Source organism: Trachemys scripta, chromosome 3 (genome assembly GCF_013100865.1).
Source record: "Trachemys scripta elegans isolate TJP31775 chromosome 3, CAS_Tse_1.0, whole genome shotgun sequence".
In the NCBI taxonomy this organism is placed as follows: Eukaryota; Metazoa; Chordata; order Testudines; family Emydidae; genus Trachemys; species Trachemys scripta.
In genome coordinates, this window is record NC_048300.1 from 6,849,859 (window position 1) to 6,876,240 (window position 26,382).

At 44.6% G+C, this 26,382-nt stretch overlaps 1 protein-coding gene across 2 annotated transcripts in view; it reads right to left on the reverse strand.

Annotated features, from left to right (window-relative positions):
• Positions 1 to 512: 512 nt before the first annotated feature.
• SLC24A3 (solute carrier family 24 member 3) overlaps positions 513 to 26,382 on the reverse strand; it is a 331,311-nt gene continuing 305,441 nt past the window's right edge. For both annotated transcript variants that reach the window (XM_034764053.1, XM_034764052.1), the window contains exons 16-17: positions 4,871 to 4,936; positions 513 to 4,050 (exon numbers count right to left, since the gene is read on the reverse strand). In XM_034764053.1, the coding sequence (XP_034619944.1) occupies positions 3,901 to 4,050; positions 4,871 to 4,936 (216 nt within the window). In that variant the 3' untranslated portion in view covers positions 513 to 3,900. The remainder of the gene's footprint in view (positions 4,051 to 4,870; positions 4,937 to 26,382) is intronic.

Below are 26,382 nucleotides of genomic sequence, written 5' to 3' on the forward strand. Positions count from 1 at the left end.
AGTGTCTTCCCAAGTGACTCAACACCATCTCAGCTAGCTTGGCCATCTGCTTCATATACTGGAGTCCATACCAGTCCACCAGCTTTATGCATTTGATTCAACAAAAGCAGGACGGTGAAGACCTTGTGGATGGCCTTGCACAGGCTGGAAGGATATTGTGGCTTCTGACTTCACCTGCCACAGCCTTAATACGGAGCAGGCCACAACCTTGACAGGAGACTGAGCTCTCTAGAAATGGTTGATCCAACGTGTGTACTCTACTCTCGATGAGCAGGAGAATTAATGAATCAAATGAATGGTGTATCTCTGAATATAGACAAGGCCTGACATTGCAACATGATCTGACATGTCCTCATACTTAATTTGGAAAGATAAATTTGGTAAAAGAAACATCTGTCAGTAACCAGAAAGTTGTAGTTTTTGTATCCAACAGTATTTGCTACCTACATTTTATTTTACAGATTATTAGGAAAAGTCATTGAAAATCTGGGCTACTGTCATTGCACGTTAGGCATTTGAATGCTTAAAATTAGCATAAATTGCTGTTTCACAGGCGCAAAAGCCACAAATCCAAAGCATGCAAATTCACTAACTTCTATGACACAGCTCAGGACACAAAGTCAAACACAAAGGAACAGAGCAACACAGAAATCTCCCAAACCACACTAGTGTAAATGCCCTCCACGCGAGATATTTTCTGTTGTAGGTACCTATAGCTACAAAAAAATGCACTATTTCTTAAAAATAACATAATAATAATAATAATAAAATGCAGGTATAGAATTCTACTTTGGCAGGGCAAAAGCAATCTTTCCTTTGTCTCTTAAAACCACCCACATCACAAGATTTTGGCATTTAATCACTGTCAAGGAAGGGCTAACCATGTGTCAAACAGAGTTGAAACTATGGGATCAGATATTTGGTGTCAGCCTAGACAAAATCAGGTCAAAAGTTAGAGCTGCAGTGAGGTGTTCACTACTGGGGAGAAGACTCTTTAAGCTCTCTTTGAAATGCTCATTAAAAATGGTCTACGATTGCTTGGAAGGAAAACTAAAGTGAAGCTTGGAAGGAAAACAAAATGAAAGCTGTGAATACCCACTGTATCAGTCAGCATATGAAGCAATCTTATTCTTGTATGCCTTAGGGAGACCTTTCATGAAGAGTGATCGTAGAATAAACTTCGCACAGAAAAGTGCTTACATTTTTGTCTTGGAGATTTTTCCATGGGCTTTAATCAAGCTATCAGTTTGAAAGGCTCTTTCTTTTAAAAACAAATGAGAACTCACACACTCAACCTGCCCTCAATTTCAAATCATGCTTGTATCATGTGCTTTGGTTTCAGATCACAAGTACATCTAATTCAAACGGTAATCAAAGAAAACATTCTATCACATCTCGTAAGAATATGGCACAGGTAAGAGCAGTTCAGTGCATCTAAGATACCTCTTTGCTTACACTTGGAATGAGCAACTTTCAGAATATTCTTGCAAAATGCACAAAGTTCAGGATACACATACAATGCAAAGCTGCGATACTACAGTATTTGATGTACGTCAACAGGAAAAGTTCCTAAAAAACCAGTCATGCAGTTTTTGTGCCATGGGATAGATAATGGCTATTTCGTAGAAATAGATCCAACTGGCTCCATTGGAGCAGCAGTATAAATATTCAAAATAGAAATAATAATAGGCCCTGATGTGAAACTTTTTTTTTTTTCCAAATATTGTCTCTTCTGTGAGTAAGGAAAGATTCAGCTTAGGAGCTACGATATCTTGTTATAAGCTTATAACTGTCCTCAAGGTTGGAATTTATTGAAATGTATCACATCATGCTCCTATTTTTTAATTTAAGGAAGTCTTTTGAGACATTTGAGTGGTTATTATTAATTAAAAACACACTAAGAAGGTACAATGGGGATTTCTAATGCAATGGAATTTCCATATGGTGTAGTTCTTAGCATGCTGTTCTTAGAATGCTGCTTAGCGAAACAAGTGGGATCACAGTTATGTTCCTGAAGAAAATAGTAACACATATATAAAATGGAGCCCCTCTTTTCTCTCCCCTTTATCCACATCTGCTCTGTCTTCACACCTACTTTCCTCCAGAGACCCACCAGTCTGCTTTTACCCAAGGTGGATGTGCAGCAACTTTCCATGGAACTTGCCTGATAAACTTGTATTTTCGCTTGTTCCGTGTGAAAAGGATAGAAAGTAACGTGCTGTGTCGAATGGAGATCACAGATGGGAAACGTTTATTTGTCCGAAGAGAATTAATCTTAAATAATCAAGTGCAAATGAGTTGCTAAACTGGTCTTCACTCTGAACTGTTTTTCTTCCGCTAGTTCAGATTTTTTTTTTTCTCTTAGGGCCCTGTTTTGTTGTGTCCTGTCTACCAATATTGGCCACTGTCTGTACCATAGACAAAAACATTCACCTTGTTGGTAGTATCTTATTACGCTTCATAGAAGAACATATACAAGGAAGAGGAAAAAACCATACCAAATGAATCAGAAGTGATCGATGCTTAAAGTAAATACAACAGCCAGCACTGGCAAGAATCCACAATTTCAATACATACAAATGTGGCAATCATAGCTGTTCCTCATGTAGTGGAATTTGCCTGCATATTAATACAGTATTATACAAAACCTTGCAGGTCTGTTAGAACAGCGAATGGCAAAACCTTCATCATAACTTAGATTTGTGAGTGAATCTGCATTAAAGATATTCTGCATTTTAAAAGTGCCATTTCTCTCTCTCTCTCTCTTTCTTCCTCCAGAAGGAGGTGGAATAAATTCACAACAATCTGATATCAGGTAAGTTCAGCTGTAAAAATTTTTGGCCAGGTCCAGTGTATTCTTTAAAGAGTGGCAAATTATGACTTCAGTAACAATGTCGGTGCAAAATATGCCTCTTTCCTTTTAAAGAAACCAGTGTCTACAACTCATTTTGAGAATGTGTGACTGTGCTTATGTCCCTCTCACAACGAAAAAGACATAAAACTACACACTCCCCCAAAAAGCTACAAGAAGTTGGATGATCCTCTGAAGCTTCTGACCTTGCATCGCAATGTGTGGATCATTAAAAACCAGGACCCCTCCTCGTTAGTCCTCGTGAGGCTGGCAGTCCTAAACCATTGCTTATAACCTAGGACATATAAATAACCTAGCAATAAAACTCTGACATTAATAATGAAAATGGTAGCAGTGTTTACCCTTTGAATCCATGTTCACCTTGCATTCCTTACAACACCTTTAAGAGATGCGTTAATCATAGTATAAAGTTGTTATCCACTGCCTTGCCAGTCATTTTTTTTAATAAACAGTCAATCCACTCATATGCTGAGTATTTCAAATTGAGTTCCCACAATACACTGCACTTGTGACCTTTGGATCATTACACGAAATCCAGCGCTCAGAAGAAGTTGCAAAGAGAGGCTGTTGATCTCTGAAAAAAATAAAAATAAAAGATTCCCACAGTTCTGCTTGAAAAACACCCCATATACAATGTACCCTCTTCTTCTGCATTCTCGCAATAGTCTTAAATCATAAATTAGATTAGTCTTCCACCAAATAACTTAAAAAGGAAGGAATTGTAGCAGACCAGTTTTGCCTGGCTCAACGCCAGATAGCAGCCAGTTCTTTTAGAATCCCAGTCACTGTTCAAAAACTGAACTTGGAAATCACATTAATGTTGAAAAAAAAAATTATCTTCACATCGATGCAGGATTTTTCCAGGTTTCGGGGTCGGAAGAGGGTAAACCGAGATGGGAGGAGAATCCTATGAACAGTGAGCAGGATATATTTCACGACCGTCGGGTGCACCGTGTTCTGGAGATGCCAGCCGTGTTTTGTATTGCACAGGTAAGAAGGAAGTACCTCTCGACAGTCTGCCACCTGGATCAGTGATCTCTGCACATCGGCAAGTTCACAAAAGTGAAAACATTGAATTCTGTCATGATGGAGAAACATAAGAAGATGCCGTACAGGAAAAGGCACACAATTCCCAGCTTCTTATCCAGCTTCCATTTGTTCATGTGGACACCAAGTACCTACAATACACACAGTCATTTGCTCAGAGTAAACAGCAACATCAAAAACATTTACAATCAGTGGCAAGCACCTTTCTCAATAGCGTGACCATGAAATTTACTTTTCCGTTGCTGAGTGCCATTGATTTGCTTGAAGAATATTCTGTTCTCAATTGCAATTTATCATTTTAGGATATTATTATACAGTGGGCGAGATGTACTGCTGGAGTAAACTGGTGTAGCTACATCAGCTGCACTGATTAACACCAGCTAATGATCTGGCCCAATATTTTAATAGTCAGTTCATTCTGGCAAGAACAATTCCATTTAATTCTACGAGATTCATACCCCTTAAACTTTTCAACGGCCAGCTCCCTTCTGTGCGTCTAAAACGGCTTTCACCTGTGTACCTGGGCCTGCAATTTGCAGGTGCAAACACCTCTGCATGCTTTAAACAGTCTGATGCTTGAATATGAACATGTCAGTTTTGTTGTGTTTTATGGCAAACTCATATCTGCCCAGCTGGAGAGTGGATTGTGCACAAGAGTAAGTCTGGCTTCATTTCTATCCCGGAAAGTGACCAACGATTACTAGTGAATTTCCCGGGGCTCCTCTCAGGAAAAAAATACACAATGTATGAGCCATCTTGTATCAGGCCAAATAATTGCTTGCAAAGTACCAGATTAGGCCCCTGGAAATTTTACAGTAGGACTCGGCAGTACCTCTCAACGGGACTCACAGCAATTGCTTCTGCTCTAAGAGAAAAGGAACACGTGGAGAAAAAGCAAACGTCTATAAAATTACTATCTTGGAAATGAAAAACAAGAGATTATATACATACGGTGACAAAAACTGATGCCAGCAGCAAGCCAACGGAATAGATAAGTCCTCGGCTGTTTAACTGGATCTGAAAAGAAGGAATTTTATTAAAACTATGCGAGAAGTTTGAAGAATAGAGTTAATCTCTGCTAATTGTTCTGTAGCCCTAAACCGCAGTTTCTAAACGACATCTCCAGCAATGTAAAAGCCAAGTAAGACCATTACATCACTGTTTTTAGCCCACTCCTCATTCCAGAAGAAGGTGTTTGATCAAAGGGTGACATACTCAGAGACTGAGAGCATTACAAAGCCTGCCACTCCCACCCCAACTTTCTTACTTGTCTCTTCATTATACCATGAGAATGTACCTTCCTTCTGATTGACTCCTGTGTGATTCCTGCATGAATAAGATGGGGAAAGGCCTTTTTCTCCTGACCCATAATTTGATTTCCCAACTATCGTGAAAGAAATTCCGGGATAAAAATGTCCTTTCCCCCATACTGTTATTAGGCTGCATAAAGGAAACAAAGATGGAATCTAATAGTGCAAATTGGCATGGTCAGTTTATGTCATTAGAGGGGATCTCAACGATCTAGTGCTAAGGCTCTTGGTTCTGTTTATCTAACTAAGGCTCCCATCCACCCAGCGTATGCAAGCATCTCACAGTTGTTAATGAATTTATCCTCCTAACAGCCTTGTGAGGTAGGGAAGTGCTATTATCCCCACTGGGCAGCTGGAGAACTGATGTGCAGAGATTAAGCGAGTTACTCAAAGTCACCCAGAAGCAGGGAATCAAACTCATCTCTCCCGAGTCCTGGGATAAACTCCTAACCACTGGATCATCCTTCCTCCCTTTATGCTCATATGAGTCTGTCAGAGCTGTTTTTGTTTGTTCCTTTAGGTACTTTAATTGTTTTTTTTCTAACTGGCATATTGGAGAATTCAGTTCCGGACTCAGGCTGGTTGAGTCAAAACTCTCTGCTTCAACTGGGCCACGTACCTGGAAGGCCAGGTGTTTGCACTAGGATTTCAATGAGAGAGAAATGTACAAGAGTCTTTTCCTTCACTGGAAGGTTAATACCTTCCCAACTGGAAGCAAAGCGGCTGGCCATTGTGCAGTGGGTAGCATAGGCTACTGCAATTTAACCCTTCAGGCTCCTGATTTTTTTATTTTCTCCATGCAGTTAAAACCTTAAAGCCTAAATAATCTAAGACTGTCTCAAATTCTGCTTATGCTTTCTTGGGTACGCCTCACGGAATAAGTTTCATTAAAAAAATTATTTTATATTATCACATAAAAGCAAGTTAATGTAGAGAATTTTTGCAGGGTAGATGCTGCAGTCTATTAAAGCAGTATTCCCACAGTGCACTACCAGCAACAGAGCATTATAAAGTAACAGAGCCAAATTTAGTCCTCCACTCAAATCAATGGAGTTACAGAAGGGAAGAATTTGGCTCATTCTGTGCAAAGAAATCATTAGCAAAGGTCAGTTAGAATCAATAGGCCTCCAAAAGGCAAATCATTTCGCTCAGTTTAAGATTCTTTGTAGTCACTTTACACACTACAAACATCTTTAAAAGATACTTCGAATGAGGACATTTCTAATGTTTGTCTGGGTGTGTTTATTTTCATTTCGAGCCGGAATATTTCCAATAGCATAACTCTACTTGTTACTGGGATCCAAGGGGACAGCTGAAAGCGCAGTGTTCTTCCTTAAGTGGGCTGATTTCCAGCTCTTAACTACTCAGCTGGGTCTACAAATGTATACAGAGCAAAGCAAAAGCATTAGTCCATTACTGCAAATGATTTGCAGAGCAGAAAATAATTCTGAGGATAAAAGTTCATACACCTCTAACAATGTGGGCCTTGTGTTTTAACAGCTGGATTTCTTTCTGATTTGTAAAACTGTCCTTAATCCAATGAGCAATTCAAATGAGAATTTTCTGTGACAATGTAATTTACTCAAGTGCCAACAGGGGAAATAATGGTACACAGTGTATCACCAGCCATCTTTCAGCACTCACATCCTCTCAGCTGGATTATAAAGTGGCACATTTGTAAGAGAATTAGGAATTGCAAATGCAAGCGATGGCTAAAAGCTCAAGAACTACATGGCACAGGACTCCTAAGGCATTCACGGAGTTCTACAGATACACCCAGGAAAAACAAATTGGCCGCCTGCTGGCCTGAACTCTGTGCTCGTGATACAGGTGTAGATCCACAATAACTCCATCGATTTCAGTCCCCCAGTGCAACTGAGAGTAGAATTTGACTGGAAAGAGGAGCTCAATTCTGGTTTTTGGCAGTCACAATCCTGCAATAAACCCCATAAAGGCAGATCCCTCTATGAAGGCACTATTTCTTTTTCCGCTAGATTCCACTTCAACTGGCATATTTAATACCGACAGTTATGAAATGGGCATCTGTGCTGGAGGGGCTTGTCTCTTATTTCGTGCTTGTTCAGAGCCCAGCACTGTGGCTGAGCCTTTATCAGTGGGCGGGGCATTCATACAGGCCAGGGCTTTATAAAGCAGCGCACAAGCGACCAGGGAGCTTTGCGAACAGGGGCTGCTAACAGGGAGTTTCGCAAGGGAGATCTCCAGGTGAAGGAGGAGCAATACAGCACCCTTTTGGGGACCGTGTGCTGTGGCTGGCAGTTGGAAGGTTTGAAAGCTAGAAGTCTCTGGTAAGTGGCTGAGCCTTTATCAGTGGGCGGGGCATTCATACAGGCCAGGGCTTTATAAAGCAGCGCACAAGCGACCAGGGAGCTTTGCGACCAGGGGCTGCTAACAGGGAGTTTCGCAAGGGAGTTTGGAAGGGGAGCAGGAAGGGGGCGAGGGTCCCTTGCCGGTTCCATCTGTTTTCTCTTGATTCCCCTTAATACCTATAAAGCAACTACATTCATAACTTTTTCGCTTAAACAACCCTTTCAGCTGACAGGGGGCTGCAGACGGGAGTTTGACAGAGGGAGGCTTACGATGGTTAGGAAGACCCGCAACACCTGTGCCAGCACTGCTACTGTCTCCTCCACCTGTGCCTGTAGCCAGACAGAGTGCCTAAGCATGGATGCCTCTACCCAGATCCTGGTGTGGTTTTGCAAAGACTGTAACTTGCAATTTCCACTTACTGATATCCAGGCTGGGGGGACCATCCAATGTGAGAGGTGCCTGCTGGTGGAATCTCTCAGGCAGCAGGTGGGAGAGCTACAGGAGGAGGTGGCTAGGTTGAGGAGCATCCGTATCCATGAGCAATTCCTCGACAGTGTCCATGTGGAGACAGCTGAGGTAGCTGTCCCAGTACACAGGACTGCTGATACACCACTGGTGGAGGAGGAGATGGCTCAGGGTGGACACTGGCAGCTGGTTACTTCTGGCAGCAGGCAGTGCTCCACCCTTGCTCCGAACCCTCCTGCCATGGTTATAGGTAACCGTTATGCTCTTCTTGACACAGGAAAGAAGGAATCACTCCCTACAGTAAAGGAGGAGAAGCCTCGTACCCCTAAGGCTGGAGGGTCTGCTGCCACCACTGCAAATAGGAAACGTAGGGTAGTGGTGGTCGGAGACTCTCTGCTGAGGGGGACGGAGGCGCCCATCTGTCGCCCTGACATCTCATCTCGGGAGGTATGCTGCCTGCCGGGGGCCCGTATCCGAGACGTTACGGAGGCATTGTCGAGGATTATCCAGCCCTCTGACTACTACCCCATGCTACTCATCCATGTGGGCACAAATGATACTGCGCGGTGTGACACTGAGCAGATCAAGAGTGACTACAGGGCTCTGGGAGTACGGGTGAAGGAGTTTGGAGCGCAGGTGGTATTCTCTTCAATTCTTCCTGTCAAAGGTAGGGGCCCGGGCAGAGACAGATGCATCATGGAGGTGAATGCCTGGCTGCGAAGATGGTGTCGCCAGGAGGGCTTTGGCTTCCTAGACCACGGGATGCTATTCGAGGAAGGACTGCTAGGCAGAGATGGCGTTCACCTTTCGAGGAGAGGAAAGACCCTATTCGGACACAGACTGGCTAACCTAGTGAGGAGGGCTTTAAACTAGGTTCGACGGGGACAGGTGAGCAAAGCCCACAGGTAAGTGGGGAACATGGAGACCGGGGAGATGGGTCGGAAACGAGAGGGAGTGTGGGCTATATTGCCAGAGAGAAAGGAGAGTCAGGACAAAACCGGGAGGAAAGATCAAACCAGTATCTTAGATGCGTATATACAAATGCGAGAAGTATGGGGAATAAGCAGGAAGAACTGGAAGTGCTAATAAATAAATACAACTATGACATTGTTGGCATCACTGAAACTTGGTGGGATAATACACATGATTGGAATGTTGGTGTGGATGGGTACAGCTTGCTCAGGAAGGATAGACAGGGGAAAAAGGGAGGAGGTGTTGCCTTATATATTAAAAATGTACACACTTGGACTGAGGTAGAGATGGACATAGGAGACGGAAGTGTTGAGAGTCTCTGGGTTAGGCTTAAAGGGGCAAAAAACAAGGGAGATGTCCTGCTAGGAGTCTACTACAGGCCACCTAACCAGGTGGAAGAAGTGGATGAGGCTTTTTTCAAGCAACTAACAAAATCATCCAAAGCCCAAGATTTGGTGGTGATGGGGGACTTCAACTATCCGGATATATGTTGGGAGAATAACACAGCGGGGCACAGACTATCCAACAAATTCTTGGACTGCATTGGGGACAACTTTTTATTTCAGAAGGTTGAAAAAGCTACTAGGGGGGAAGCTGTTCTAGACTTGATTTTAACAAATAGGGAGGAACTCGTTGAGAATGTGAAAGTAGAAGGCAGCCTGGGTGAAAGTGATCATGAAATCATAGAGTTTGCAATTCTAAGGAAGGGTAGAAGGGAGAACAGCAAAATAGAGACAATGGATTTCAGGAAGGCAGATTTTGGGAAGCTCAGAGAGCTGATGGGTAAAGTCCCATGGGAATCAAGACTGAGGGGAAAAACAACTGAGGAGAGTTGGCAGTTTTTCAAAGGGACACTATTAAGGGCCCAAAAGCAAGCTATTCCGCTGGTTAGGAAAGATAGAAAATGTGGCAAAAGACCACCTTGGCTTAACCACGAGATCTTGCACGATCTAAAAAATAAAAAGGAGTCATATAAAAAATGGAAACTAGGACAGATTACAAAGGATGAATATAGGCAAACAACACAGGAATGCAGGGGCAAGATTAGAAAGGCAAAGGCACAAAATGAGCTCAAACTAGCTACGGGAATAAAAGGAAACAAGAAGACTTTTTATCAATACATTAGAAGCAAGAGGAAGACCAAAGACAGGGTAGGTCCACTGCTTAGTGAAGAGGGAGAAACAGTAACAGGAAACTTGGAAATGGCAGAGATGCTTAATGACTTCTTTGTTTCGGTCTTCACCGAGAAGTCTGAAGGAATGCCTAACATAGTGAATGCTAATGGGAAGGGGGTAGGTTTAGCGGATAAAATAAAAAAAGAACAAGTTAAAAATCACTTAGAAAAGTTAGATGCCTGCAAGTCACCCGGGCCTGATGAAATGCATCCTAGAATACTCAAGGAGCTAATAGAGGAGGTATCTGAGCCTCTAGCTATTATCTTTGGAAAGTCATGGGAGACGGGAGAGATTCCAGAAGACTGGAAAAGGGCAAATATAGTGCCCATCTATAAAAAGGGAAATAAAAACAACCCAGGTAACTACAGACCAGTTAGTTTAACTTCTGTGCCAGGGAAGATAATGGAGCAAGTAATTAAGGAAATCATCTGCAAACACTTGGAAGGTGGTAAGGTGATAGGGAACAGCCAGCATGGATTTGTGAAGAACAAATCATGTCAAACTAATCTGATAGCTTTCTTTGATAGGATAACGAGCCTTGTGGATAAGGGTGAAGCGGTGGATGTGGTATACCTAGACTTTAGTAAGGCATTTGATACGGTCTCGCATGATATTCTTATCGATAAACTAGGCAAATACAAATTAGATGGGGCTACTATAAGGTGGGTGCATAACTGGCTGGATAACCGTACTCAGAGAGTTGTTATTAATGGTTCCCAATCCTGCTGGAAAGGCGTAACGAGTGGGGTTCCGCAGGGGTCTGTTTTGGGACCGGCTCTGTTCAATATCTTCATCAACGACTTAGATATTGGCATAGAAAGTACGCTTATTAAGTTTGCGGATGATACCAAACTGGGAGGGATTGCAACTACTTTGGAGGACAGGGTCATAATTCAAAATGATCTGGACAAATTGGAGAAATGGTCTGTGTTAAACAGGATGAAGTTTAATAAAGACAAATGCAAAGTGCTCCACTTAGGAAGGAAAAATCAATTTCACACATACAGAATGGGAAAAGACTGTCTAGGAAGGAGTACGGCAGAAAGGGATCTAGGGGTTATAGTGGACCACAAGCTAAATATGAGTCAACAGTGTGATGCTGTTGCAAAAAAAGCAAACATGATTCTGGGATGCATTAACAGGTGTGTTGTGAGCAAGACACGAGAAGTCATTCTTCCGCTCTACTCTGCTCTGGTTAGGCCTCAGCTGGAGTATTGTGTCCAGTTCTGGGCACCGCATTTTAAAAAAGATGTCGAGAAATTGGAAAGGGTCCAAAGAAGAGCAACAAGAATGATTAAAGGTCTTGAGAACATGACCTATGAAGGAAGGCTGAAAGAACTGGGTTTGTTTAGTTTGGAAAAGAGAAGACTGAGAGGGGACATGATAGCAGTTTTCAGGTATCTAAAAGGGTGTCATGAGGAGGAGGGAGAGAACTTGTTCACCTTAGCCTCTAAGGATAGAACCAGGAACAATGGGTTTAAACTGCAGCAAGGGAGGTCTAGGTTGGACATTAGGAAAAAGTTCCTAACTGTCAGGGTGGTTAAACACTGGAACAAATTGCCTAGGGAGGTTGTGGAATCTCCGTCTCTGGAGATATTTAAGAGTAGGTTAGATAAATGTCTATCAGGGATGGTCTAGACAGTATTTGGTCCTGCCATGCGGGCAGGGGACTGGACTCGATGACCTCTCGAGGTCCCTTCCAGTCCTATAATCTATGAATCTATGAATCTATGAATGGGACCTCTGCAAACCACTGGAATGAAACTAAATTATAATAATGAGAACCGTTCATTAAATTCGTATTGCTGCTATAAACTGGAGAGGTTACGGGTTTTTATACATGACCTGTAGCCCAATCAAATTCTGGAATTCTGTTGCTGCCCCAGAGTAATGAGACCATCACGTGTTATTCTCAGTAGTCTGACTGTCCCAGGAAACTAGAACATGGAGTGCTTCAAAACAGTAAGGCCAAATCTGGCATCGCCCATGTAACGGAAGGAGGGAAAAGTTCTGATCTTGCTTTTAATGTAAACTGCAGGCTGCAAGTGCCACCCAGGGCGCTGTGTGCTTGTGTAGCTGTGGATGGAGAACGGAAGAAGACTCCTGGGCCATTTCTGCTCACAGCAGCAATTATCACTTCTTCACAGCACTCGCAGTTTTTCTGAAACAACATTTTCTCCTAGGGTTGGAAGGAGTGTCTGCCTCCTTGTCTGAGTTCTGAGGACCTTCTCCAATACTTCTCTCTAAACCTGTCTGCTCTCCTCTGAGATCCTCACATTGTAATTATGGGGAAGGAGGTCTGGACAAGATTCCCTTCCTGGCCTTTTGACCATGCTGACACTTCCCCTTTGCTTGTTGCCTTTGGACCACTCCCATCCTTTCCTGACCCTAAACTAGAGCAGCAAGTAGTCTGATTGGCTCAATTAATGACAGTAGTATGGATTTACACTGGTGTAACTGAGATCAGAATCCAGCCCCTAGGCTCCTGCAGAGCTGCCAGTGGTTGACCCAGAATCGCTAGTTTTTTTTGTACAATAATTCGTGTTTGGATTTTGATTAGAAGCTGTTTCTCACAGGCTCCAATATATTTAATAGCTGGTGGTATTAAATACACCAACTAAAGTGGAATCTAGCCGAAAAAAGAAATAAACTGACGCAGCTGGATGTTTTTAGCATGGAAAATACCTGCATTCAACATGAAGGACAGATGGTGCTTCTCAGTGACATGACTGGACTGGTCTGAAAACAGGAAATGTACCTTTGAAAGCAGAAACGTTCTTAAACCTACATCTAAAATGGGCCAAATGTTGACATATAAAAGGACAATTGTTACAGGGATTTGTTTTTCAGCCCATCTGCAAAAAAAAAAATCCTTTTCTTAATTAAGAATTATTAAAATGTACTAAACATATGTTAATCATTTATTAATCTTTTATACACTATTTACAAATGGAGCCTTAATAGAAGGCATGACCATAAGATCTGCTGGTCTTAAAACCCAGCAGGCCTGACAAGAAGGTTGAGTTTATAAAGGGTTAATAAGGGTTAACAAATGTTTTATTAAATGATTACTCAACTGTTACAGGGCAATGGATTGCTTATGACCACTGTAACACCTTCTACTGATGTGGTAACAACCCTCCTATAACATATATGACTCAAGACTGTAACATGTTTACAATGTCTTTTAATTATTTATTAACAGTATAAAGTGTGTCTCACCTCACAACAGCAAATCAAATAATCCAATCAACTGCCACCCATCACAACTCCTCAAGATGGAGACTTGAGCATCAGTTTTCATGTAATGGAGTTGCATTAGGAGAGATGAACTCTCACTCCAGCTTGACAGTTCTTGTTGTCACCTTTAGGTAACTAGATATGCTTCTATCCTTGAGTCAAATAAAATGACCCATTGTAGACAGGCAACCTTGCAACAGCTTTTCTTTTGTGAGGCTTGGCATCCTCCTAGAAAAGGATGAGTTCTTGGAAGCGACGGGAGAATATTTGTCTAATTTATCTACTTTAATTTTCATGTCTGAGCACTCTATGCCCCTGTGATGGGGTATCCACCCCCCACACGAGGCCTGAAGGGGTAAATTAGGCCAATTAACCTCTTCGCTGCACTGGAGGAAAGCCAGGGAGTGCTAGGGCCTAAATGCTGATGAAGTCCAGCTAGGGGAGGAACTGGGCAGGGTCTATACAGAGAGGATGTTAGCAGTAGATAGGGGGCTGCAGTCAGGTGAATCTGCGGTCACACTCCCTGAGACAAGGGGGAGAGCAGGAGCCTGAGAAAGGCAGGGTAGGAAACAGTCAGGTCTGAGAGGGATAGATCTGAACCGCTGGTTTGAGGGACCCTGGATTGGAACCCAGGGCAGAGGGTGGGCCCGGATTCCCCTACCAACCACTGCAAGAGTGGCAGAGTCAGCACAGAGGAGACTGCCTGAGACTTTGAGGATAATATCCCAGAAGGAGAGGATGGTGGTGACTTGGCTGGAGGGCTAAGCCATGAAGGAGAGGCACTGCAGCTCTGGACGAGCAGGACAGCAGTTGCAGAGTGACTGACTGGAGCAAGGGGCTGAGTGGCTTCTGGACAGGGTGCGGACAGGGGTGAGGATTTCCCCACATGAGGCCCGAGGAGGTGCTGCTGAGTGTTACAGCCTCATTGCAATGAAAATCACTACACAAGCCTTTTTCTGACGGCAGGATTAAACCCCTTCCATGTAAACAGAGAGGGATGGTTTCCTTGGGGAAAACAATGGTCGCCATGGAATGCACTTTGTCAGGAAGCTCAGTTGGCTGGAATCAATATCGCAGCTGTATTTTCTGGAACAAAAACTACAATTCACTGGGCAAAAACCTTGTTGGGAAACGCAAAGCATTATACAAGCGACTGAGAAGAAGTTTCCATGGTGGTTCAGGAGTCGGAAATGTGTCTCTGGTATGCCACATGCGGGCCCAGCGAAGTGGAAGGACTCAGACTGGAAGGGGGAAAACTGGAAAGAATCTGCTAGTAGGTGAATTGAGAACAACAGAAGGCAAAGAAAGTTGCCAATAAAAAACTGCCCACGCGTCAGATTTTCACCTGTCGTAAATAGGCACAGCTCCTGTGGTTTCCTCTGACTAGGAGCGGCATTGATTTGCACCAGCTGAGGAGTTGGCCCGCTGCATGGATATAATCCATTTTTTTGTTCCAGCTTCAGTTCCTGTTTTTGCCTCCCTCCTGCTGCTGCAGGGTGTGTACGTGTCACTGAATACTAGGATCCTACAGGACTCTGTCATCACGGGCTTTACATTGGGCAGTCAGAAAAGGACCAGGCCTCTTTGAGATGAAGGGCATTTGGATCTGGAGGGCGATGTTGTTCCAGTTTTTGAGGGGCTGTTGGATGGGGTTCTCACTCTAGGAGAGAAAGGTCTCTTCCCAGCAGGGCTGAGCTCATTGTCTGAGCAGCACGGGGGAGAGAGATTGCAGCTGCACACTTAGCCAGCCCATTCCTAGCCCTAGCAGCACCTCTGGTGAAGACACCTAACCCCACTCCCCTAATATCAATGAAAACACAGTAGCTTTTGTTCCAAAAGACACAGTTGTGATTCTTCTAGCCCTGAAAGAAAGAAGAGATGAGTGCTCAGGGGGCCAGATTCAGACCTGGTGTAAGCAGGTTGCATCTCCCATGCAAGTGCCTGCCTGGGCCAAATTATCTGGTGATGTAAACAGTGGTGTCCCATGACATGTGACAATAGGGCAGGAAAGCAAAGCAGGTGTAAATGGGCTCTTACTGCTTTATTTTACCTGCTTAACCAGCTAGATGTTTTCCCTGGCACACCCGCTTCTGTCATGTGGGGTGTAAGTTACGCCCATTTTACATACACACCTATGGCCAGAGTGATGCAGGTCACACTGCTTTATCGTCTTCCAGCCAACTTACTTCCAACATGTAACATACGCTGCTGTTCTCAGCCCACAATATGGCTCAGTGTCTCACTGGCTTTACCGGCACATAGTTTTACTGTTGTAGCCTTCTCACTGTCTCCTTTCGCCAGTCACTATAATGCTGCAGCCTGACCTATTCCCGATTCAGCTTCCCACTAGCCACAGGGGAAGCCTCAACGGCTCTGAAAATTGGTTCAAATGCTTAGGCAAAAGTGTTCAGACCTCCCCGGCTTTCAAAACTAAGCTGGAAATAGGGTGACCAGGTAGCAACTGTGAACAAAAGGGACAGGGGGTGGGGGGGTAATAGGCACCCATATAAGAAAAAGTCCCCAAAAACGGGACTGTCCCTTTAAAAATGGGACATCTAGTCACCCTAGCTGGAAATCAACCAAGACCAAGCTCTCTCAGGAGACTACTGGTATTTCCTGCTCCTCCAGTTTAGCTCTGGAATACTGTAAAAACACGCTTGCTTGGCATATGTCACTATTTCTAAATTCAGAGAAAATAAAGCCAGCAAAATGTTTTAAAAACTCAAACAGGGCTTGGGCTTCATTTGCGTTTTGAGCAGAGTGGGAGACGGGGTCTAAGAGTACGTCTACACGGCAAGTGAAGGTTTGATTGTAGCATGGGTAGGGCCTGGGTAACAAGAGTTAGTAGATATGTTGGCATGGACTTCAGAACAGGTTAGGAATCAGAGTTCATACCCAGGCTCCCCCGTGGGCTTGTACTCTTGGTTGCTAGCCTGTGCAGAAGTCCGTGCTGCCACGTCTACACTACTATTGTCACCTGTATTTTAGATTAAAGCTAACCCGGGTATGCTTACTCATGGTGCAATCACACCTTGACTTGCAGTGTAGATGCATCCTTAGTTGGATTTACCCTACTTCCAACCAACACCGCTTCCTTCTAAATCATAGAGGGAAAGAAAAACTCAACTCCCTCCCTTTATTTAAAAACAGGAAATCCTTTCCTGGGAGACAAATTGTCTACAAGCAAAGCACGGTCTGGTATTGAAATCAGGAGAAATAAACTCTCCTTCGAGGTTTGGCTTGTAATCACACAGCTAAGCAGAACAGGAGAATACCCTGTGTTGACTGATTATAGTTGACAGGTTTGCAAGTTCAAAATACATACAGCTTGAATTTAAACGGGGCGCTTCCCCTCTCCCCTTTCTTGCACCGCACATGCAAAGATGCTACCATGAATCCAGATAGCTCTTGCAGTAATGAGCCCTGAAGGGCAACCTGCCTAGCAGCATTTGAAGTTGAACACTGGGGATAAAAGGGAAATAATGTAATTCCAATCTCCAGTTCTGTTCTGGAAATTGCTGAGAGGAAAAGGACTTGCTGTTGCCAAAACCAAACTGATTTTGCTCCAGGATCCATATATGTAAGAAATTATCTCATTTGATCTCACGGGCTCTGGTATATTTCCAGCCCTCCCTGCTGGCAAAAGCTGAGGGTTCTAAGTCTGCTCCCAAACCTAATTTTGGTATAGCTTGTCCTGCAGTGCTGGGGTTGGCATCACAAGTCAGTGAACTCTGCATTCCCTGAAATATGATGGGGTCTCCAGAGTGCAACAAATCCAGCTGTAATTTAGGACATATGTTACATTCCTGCCTGTCTGTGTGCATTTCCTTACTGGATAGTTTTGAGTAGGGCTGCTGTGTGAATTTCCTTTGTACAATCCAACACAATTCGTATCACCAAGGGCTTGGTTTTGAACAATGCAGGCATCTACAAACTCAAGGTAATAAGGAATGAATGCAGGAGTACAGGAGGACCGGATCCTGTGCTGAGAGATCCCTTTGGGATCGGAAGTAGGGTTGCCAACTTTCTAATCACACAAAACCGAACACCCATGCCTGCCCCCTGCCTTGCCCCTTCTCCAAGGCCCCCCCCCTCCATTCCCCCATCCCTCTGTTGTTCGCTCTCCCCCACCCTCATTCACTTTCACCGGGATGGGGCAGGGGTTGGGGTGAGGGAGGGGGTGCGGGGTTCCACCGACACTTACCATGGCTCCCAGGAAGCGTCTGCCTGGTCCCTGCGGTCCCTGGTGCATAGGCAGCCAGGGAGGCTCCGCGCACCGCCCTTGCAGCTCCCATTGGTCGCGGTTCCTGGCCAATGGGAGCTGTGGAGCTGCCACTCAGGGTGGGGGCAGCGCACAGAGCCTCCCTCTGCCTAGGGGCTGCAGGGGACCTAGCGGTGACTTCCGGGAGCTGTGCGGAGCCAGGGCAGGTTGGAAGCCTGCCTTAGCCCCGCTGTGCCGTTGACCGGCCCGGCCCTGCTGCGCCGTCGAAAACCAGACGCTTGGTAACCCTAATTGGAAGCTTTTCTCACTGTACATCATTCCAGCACCCAGTCGTAAAAGCCCGTGATGAAGAGAATCAATCAACCAATCAATGCAAATGAGGTAAAGGAAGCCGCAGGGCTCAATTCTAGGCCGGCTATGCCCCTGCCCAGGGGAGTCATGAGCTCTGTTACTCCCAGTCACGGGCTATGGATATCATCAGGCTCTGGCTGAGGGGGAGACCAGCTGCTATTCCCCTGCCTGTGCAGATGGGTGGGAAATTGGCTTCACTCCCCCCAGTCCAACACAGTTGAGCTGGCACGGAGTGGGAAGGAAGTTGTCCCACTGCAAAGGCTGAGGCAATGTTGAAACAGAGACCCAACTGTGACTCTGTCACACCACTCAGTCTGTGCCCTACTCCTGGCACAGGGCCTTGCTCAGACTGGACTGCAAGGGCCAATCCTGCCCCATGTGAACAGATGCGACTTAACATGAGTATGGGCTGCAAAATCGGCCTTATGGTTGCTAGCGCTTCTGAAGAGTACAAGACTTCACACCATGGAGGCTGAGTCGGAGGGCACACTCCACTGGTGGAACAATACTTTGTCAGGCAGGACCTAGTTACACAAAACGGCTACATGCCCGGTCAGTCATTGTTATACTGTGATATGAACTGATGCCAACACGTGGTCATCGGCGGCACTTTTGCAAAGCACACTCATTAGGAAGGCGTATGCAGACATTAGCGGGTGACTATTAGTACTATCCATCTGAATTTGAATAGGCCTAAGGACCAGGTTTTGTTTGAGAGCTCCTGGCCAAAGAAACGAGGAGGCACGAACGTTCTTCTGTGGAGGAGCTAGGGCTAGCCTCACCTCTCATCTCACAGGCAGTTCTCTCCGATGCACCTGGGGGATGCCCAAAACAGGAGCCAGACATCAGCTTTCAACAGCCTGTGCAGTTAAAGCCTGCCCCAGTGGCTGATGGGGAGATTGATCAACAGTCCATAGTGCAGCTAGTATTCTCGCTATACAGATACATAGAATGAAAATAGATACAGGAGGGGAAAATGGGGCGAGATCACTGACAGCTCCATTTCAAGGTGGAGCTGATCCTGCTCTTCTAAGGAAGTTAAAAAAAAAAAGTCCTGGCCCAAACCTGTTCTGATTGCTGACGGTGCTGCAGGTTCACTACGGCTGCCAGATGGAGACCCTGAGAAGCACCTGGAAGAAAGATAGGAAACCTTTTCCATGGACGGTTTTTGTTTCTGTTCTGCATTTGCTAGGCCTGCATTACTTGGCTCCCAAGGATTGAGTCCAATGGCATTTCAGAAGCAACAACCAGTTCAGGACTCCGAGTGTTGAATAACTGAAAATGTGAGGGCTGCCGGGGACAAGGATCGTGTGGTTCTTTGCTGGAAAGCTCTGCATGAGGGCTGGATGAGTGACAGGGCCAGTACAGAGGCAGGTAGAAGGGTGTGTGACCAAACAAATTCTGTGAGCAATGATGAAGCGAGCTCTGAAGGAGTAAGACTGACAGGTCTTAATAAGTAAAGAGGCTACCTCGAATTAATATAACTGGGATATAGATGAGATACAGAAGGAACCAAGGTAATCCGGTGAGGAAGCTTCTTGATATTTATTTTCTAAGACAAAGGCTAGGAGGGTTTAATTTGCATCTGATTTGCAAGCTGCTTTACTTTCTGGCGGAGAAAGGATGGAGGTGGTGGTTTGAGCAACAGCTGAAGGCATTGGGAGAAACCTAAGAAGACAAGATGGATGAGGCAAAAAAAGGAACCACCAGGGATATCACAGGTTGAGATCATGGATAATCCTCCTGAAGGAGGAGACAGCAAACAACTATGGAACCTTTCAATTTGGTCACCAACAGTAGCTGTTCTGCCCTAGAGGAAAACTAGATTGAGAACTAGCTGTAAGCTTTGACCAGACTCCTGTCAATCTGTGACCAAGAAGTAAGCCAGGGACAGAAAGAAAGAAAGATCCAGTAACCCAGATTGGTGACTTCACAGGGAGAGATTTGGCTCCAGGCATCTGTGTCCAGAGGGAAAAAAAAAAAAATCAGGGTGGCTTCTTGCCTCCTGGGTGGCAGGAGAAATGATCACAACGAGGTTGTCTAACATTGTAAAGGAGCTATCCACATTGTAGTCCATGGGGGAACAAATGATTCCAAGAAGGGAGATTCACTATAGCCAAGATTCACTCCAGGCAAAGAACTAAAGATCACCTCGGTTGAGCCCATCTTTTCCAAGATCTTCCCAGTGCCGAGTGAGAAAGGGAGAATGATATCAGAAACCAAATGATAAAAATCGGAGAAATGCAGGGCTGGAAGGGATCTCAAAGTTATCAAGCCCAGCCCCCTGCGCTGAGACAGGACCAAATAAACCTAGACCATCCTTGGCAGGTGTTTGTCCAGCCTGTTCTTAAAAACCTCCAAGGACGGGGATTCCACAACCTCCCTTGGAAGCCTATTCCAGAGCTTATCTGCCCTTAGGGCAGGTCTTCACTACCCACCGGATTGGCGGGTAGAAATCAATCTATCAGAGATCGATTTATCGCGTCTCTTCTAGACGCAGATAAATCGATCCCTGAACACACTCCCCGTCAACTCCGGAACTCCAGCTCGTGAGAGGCGGAAGCGAAGTCGACGAGGGAGCGGCAGCGGTCGACTCGCCACCATCCTCACGGCTAGGTAAGTCGACCTAAGATACGCCGACTTCAGCTACACTATTCACATAGCTGAAGTTGCGTACCTTAGGTCGACCCCCACCCCTAGTGTAGACCAGGGCTTAGAGTTAGAAAGTTATTCCTAATATCTAACCTAAACCTCCTTTGCTGCAGATTAAACCCATTAATTCTTGTCCGACCTTCAGTGGACATGGAGAACAATTGATCACTGTCCTCTTTATAGCAGTCCCTAACATAACTGAAGACTGTTATTAGCTCTCCCCTGAGCCTTCTTTTCTCAAGACTAAACATGCCCACTTTTTTCAACTTTTCCTCATAGGTCAGGTTTTCTAAAACCTTTGATCATTTTTGTTGCTCTCCTCTGGATTCTCTCCAATTTGTCCACATCTTTCCTAAAGGGTGGCACCAAGATTGGACACAATGCTCTAGCTGAGACCTCACCAATGCTGAGGAAAGCAGGATAATTACCTTCCATATCTTACATACCATACTCCTGTTAATACTCCCCTGTGTATAAAATATAGTTTTTTGTCTGGTGAAAAAAATTTCCCTGGAACCTAACCCCGCACCCTTTACATTAAATCTTATGTGGAAATTGGATTTGTTTAACATCGTTTCGCTTAGTCTCATTTTTCAGGAACAGAACTACAACATTAAGCGAGGAGTTGCTGTATTTAAAGAATCTCTTCTTATTGCCTTTTATGTCCTTTGCTAGGTGTAACTCATTTTGTGCCTTAGGCTTTCTGATTTTGTCCCTACGCGCTTGTGCTGTTCTTCTGTACTCCTTAGCAATTTGTCCAGGTTTCCATTTCTTGAAGGATTCCTTTTTGATTTTGATGAATGATGCACCTGTTTTGTAGATTCTCAGGGCACTGGAAAAATGCCTTCTGTGATGAGCGACGTTTTGGATTAGGTCTCCATTTATGCTGATGGGTACTAACGGCCTGCATTCAAAATGTAGACATGCTTGACACTACTTGGGAAAATGGGAGGAGGGGAACTTCCTCGAACTCAGACAATAGGGCGCCGGCTTCCAAACACATAACAAGAGACAAGAGATAGAGATTTTTTTCTGAAATAAAAGCTGAAGAATAAGATAATCCATGCACTAAAATGTACATTCACCAAAGCAAAGAGCATGGAAAACAAGCCATCAGAACCAGGAGTGTCACTTACAATGGGGTGGCCTGGGCACTGAAATGGGACTTCTATTCCCAGCTCTGACCTACTGTGTGAACTTAGGGAAGTCAATTCATCTCTCTCTGACTGGTTCCTTTACCAGGAAGATTTTTTTTTCCAGGGACTCTGTTTATATTATGTGTTTGTACTGAGCAAGATTTTTAAGGATGTTTAGGTGCCAACAATTTCAATTGGACTTAGGTGCCTCCAGTGAGTAGGATGATGACCCTTGATTTCAGTTGGGGCCGTTAGGTGTGGTTGTAATACACATAATAAATAATACTACTTTATTACTAAGGAGGCAGAACTGGGACCTTTTGGGATGAGTCTCATCACAGCACTGTTTGTATAGATTGTACTGATCAATACTGAGTTGCTGTGATATGTTAGAAGTATTTACAATGCTAGCAAGCTACAATTCAGCAAACAAGAGAACGCCGACCTCATGTCCTAATATCTCTGTGGCTCAATGGACCCTCTGTAAAATGGGCACAGGAATCCTGCTTTACAAGGGTTTTGTGAGGCTTACTGTTTGTAAGACACTTGGAGATCCTTGGATGAAGCACAACACAGTATTAACAACACTATGGGGCCTCACATTCAGAACTTCACCACTTAAACCTATTTCCTGCTATGAGCACTTGATCAGCTGGTTAGTGGGTGAAACCACATTACCACATAAGGTTAAAAAAATGTCAGCATGTATAAAATCATAGCACAGCACATTGCCAGTTGTGTACACACATCTCGATACCAAAGCTTGTCACACAGACAAAAGAAAAAGGAATCAGATTCTGCTCCACATTTCACCAGTGTAAAACCAGCGTAATGCCACTGATTTCTTCTGGATTTATACCAGTGAAAATGAGAGCAGAATTTGGCCACTGGTGATTATAAATCAGATGGGACAAAACAACAGACATCGAGGGATTTCACCAGACCTTACATAGGAGACCAGTCTAGGAGCAGATGTCAATCTGAATGTCAGAGCACATCATTCACATGGATTCTTGCCCTGCCCGTTCTCCTCCATCAGGAGGATCCCTCTAGGGTTCCCCACAGGCAGCCTCACTGACCTAGCCTCAGGAAGGGGGTGGGGGCAGCATTAGTATGTGACTAGAGTGGTGTCTACACTGTGTTTTAAAACCCACAGCAGCGAGTCTCAGGGTCTACAGACTAGGGGTTGTGCTATGGCACTAAAAGCAGCTGCGTAAACGCTGGGCTGAAGCAAGGGTTCTGAAGCCCAGGGTGGGAGGGTGGGTCAGAGCCCAAGCTTCAGCACGAGCAGCAACATCTACAGTGTTGATTTTAGCACCACAGCGCAAGCCCTGAGCACCTGAGTCTGTAGACTCAGACTCACTGCCATGGTTTTAAAATGCAGTGTAGATATACCCTCGGTGCCACAGCAGCCCTCCTGGCAGAGACTGATGAAGGGATGTACTGAATCAATGTTTCACTGGCTGCTCTGCCCAGGACCTCGTCCCAACCAGCAGATCCTTCCACCTTCTGGGCTGCACTGGTCATCACAGACCCTTTGGCTGCTTTCTGTCACCAGTACCTTCCCGGCAAGCAGGCTAACCAGTTCAGGGACCCTGTGGATGGGTTTCCTCTGATGGATGATGGCATGAGCCCAAGCTAACTCTGGCCCCAGGAGCATATGATATGGGTGAAATCCTGCCCTCCCCCCCATCCCAAAATCAATGGCTAAACTCCCAGGATTTCACCCTATGTGTTTTAAGATATTCATCCTGGACCTGATTCAGCAAAGCATGGAAGCACGTGCCTAACTTTAAGCATGGACCTAAATCCCATTGACTTAATGTGACAAACATGTACTCAAGTGAAGAGATGGTTGGGAATTTTCCATCAAAAGAGTTTTTCTATGGAAAATGTAGTTTCACAAAATTAAAATTTTTCCACAGGAAAACTTCAATTCTGCCAACATTTAAAGAAAAAAAAATTTCTTTCAGGAAAACCGAAACATTATTTTGTTTTGGATCAGGCTGTCCTGAATTGAAAGATTTTGATTTGTTGAAATGACCTGAAATGTCTTGTTCAATATTAAACTTCATTTCCCTATGGCACTGAAGCAAACGAACCTATTCATATGATTAAAGTTACTCATGCACTTAAGCACATTTCTGGACTGGAGGTTTCACTTTTAGCCCATCTACTCTTTCCACCAGTGTCTTCGCTCCATTGGTCTTAAAGCTACAAGTGCCTTAACAGTTTGTTTATTAAAATGCATTTACCCTCTGCTTTCTCTCAAATTTAATTTCAAATCCCGTCATCCGGCTGTGGCATGATTCAGTTATCTTGCTCATTCCGGTGGGGTAATTTGCAGTTTTGGATGGTAATTTAAAAGTAATTATGCTCAAACCGGCTTTTCTTTTCTTAATCTTTTCTTGTGTGTGTGTGTGGGGGGGGGGGGGAGAGGGCAGGAAGAAATGCTTCAAAGCTTCAGAAATAGCTTTGGGGACTTCCTCTTTTGGACGAGGCAATCCAAATGGGAAGTTGGGAACCTGCCAAACATTTATAGAAATGGTAATTTTTAGCTTTGAAATCTTCCAGTGTTTAACATGTAAGCAAAGTCATATTAGTCTGTTAAAAACATGGGCCCAGTTGTGCAGGGCCTGAATGATGTGAGTAAGCCTTGTTGGTGTGAGGAGTCCTAACACTTATTTTCACAAATCCCTCAGCGTAAGCGTCGTGTGGTTGTCTTCTCTATATTTAGTCCAGTACCAGGCACACCGATGGGGCTGAATAAATAATGAACAATCATAATGCACAAGTGTTGTCCGTGTCAGCGGACTGAGCCAAAGTCCTTACACGCCAGATACAGTTTTTAGTTTGGCTGGCTGTGGAGTCTGGGCTAAATCCGTTAACTTGAAGTAAATAGTGAGGAAACGCTCATGGCGAATTATAGGGTTGTTGTTAAAGCTGCTTTTTAAACATGTGACCACATTGCATAACAAATAATCGGGATAAATTAAACAGTGAGGACATTGTTACACATGGATGAAAGCACGCTACTCATGTTCAGCCTCTTGTTTATGTCCCTTTTAGAGGAAAAACACAACAAGGATAGGGAAGAGCTACGATCTAGAAAAATGAATTTGATCCCCACTACATTTAATTTAGTTTTGTTTTTAACCCCAGCCTTTTTCCCCAGTCCAAGTGAAATGTCAGAGTTCGGTCATAAGGTCACTGCTCCTCCACACGGATACTTTAGCTCACGATTGAAAGTATCATTATTCATGGAAGATGTTTCACACGTTGAAGCATAAAGCGATGAATAGGTGAAATAGAGGCACAGATCTTTTTGATATGTACTGCGTTTTAATTAGTCCTTTGCTCTCTCTTGGCGCCATGTGGGTGGGGTGGGGCAGGAGAGCTTGCACTGCTGCTACTTTTAGTAGGTATTAGGAAAAACTTTCTACAGCTAAGGGTAGTTAAACTCTGGAATAGGCTTCCAGGAGAGGTTGAGGGGTCCCTGAGCTGAGTGTGGGGGGAAGTGGGGGGTCTCTAGGTGCTGTTGTAATACAGAATCATATTTGAAAGCCACTAAGTGTTGTTTATTGCTTTAAGTGAATGTAGTGCCGCCAGTGGAGGTGTTTAAGAACTGGTTGGACGGACACCTGTCAGGGATAGTCTCTGTATATTAGATCTCAGTGCAGGGGGCTGGACTTGATGACTTCTCAAGGTCTTTTCCAGCCTTACATTTCTAGGATTCTGTATTTCTGCAGATCCTTGAGACCCCTTCTTAGATTGGGGCCCCATCTGGTTATGTGCTGTACAGACACAAAGAAAGAGCAAGTTCCTGCCCCACAGAGCTTCCTATGTAAATAAACAAGGCTGATAAAGGGTGGGAGGTGAAATAGAGGCACAGAAAGGGGCAGTCACTTGTCCAAGGTCACACACAGAGCAGGTCACTGGCACAACTGGGAATAGAAGCCAGGTCACCTGAGCCCCAGTACTCTATCCATTGGACCACACTGCCTCTAAATACCAAACATGCCCTGAAGACAGACAGGGGACTGCAATCTTCAGGGATGCCAAGTAATATGCACTGTATTCACTTAAAGCAATGAACAACGCCTACTGGCGTTGTCCAATAGGGTGTCAACGTTTAATCCACGTGCAAAGGTGTCTTTATTCCTCTTGTGAATTAATCCTGGATGCATTTGTGGGGGTGGGAAAACCTTCTTGGCAATTCCTGACCCTTGAGTGCCTGACCGTGTGCCTTTAATGTTCCCTTATCAGGTTGATAAGGAATTTCCCAGGTTGTTGTTTGGGGTTGTTGGGGTTTTTTTTGGTAGATGAGGGTACGAGGCGGGGAGAGAAACCCATGAAACGAGGAAGCAGCAGCTTCACTCTGCAGGACTTGAAAGCTCACCTGGCTGGCAGGAATTGGCAATGGCGGGTGTCAGTTCCATAATCAGGAACTGTTCGGCTCAACGCCGTCAGAAAGCACTTTCCTGTGCACCTTAAGTCCCCGAGCCCTCACGAGGTCTGCTGGAGAGCGGCAGAGCAAAGGTACAACCGTGCAAGTGCAAGCCCAGCTCACTAGGACTCCCTAATCCCTTTGCACTTTACAAGACCCATGGGC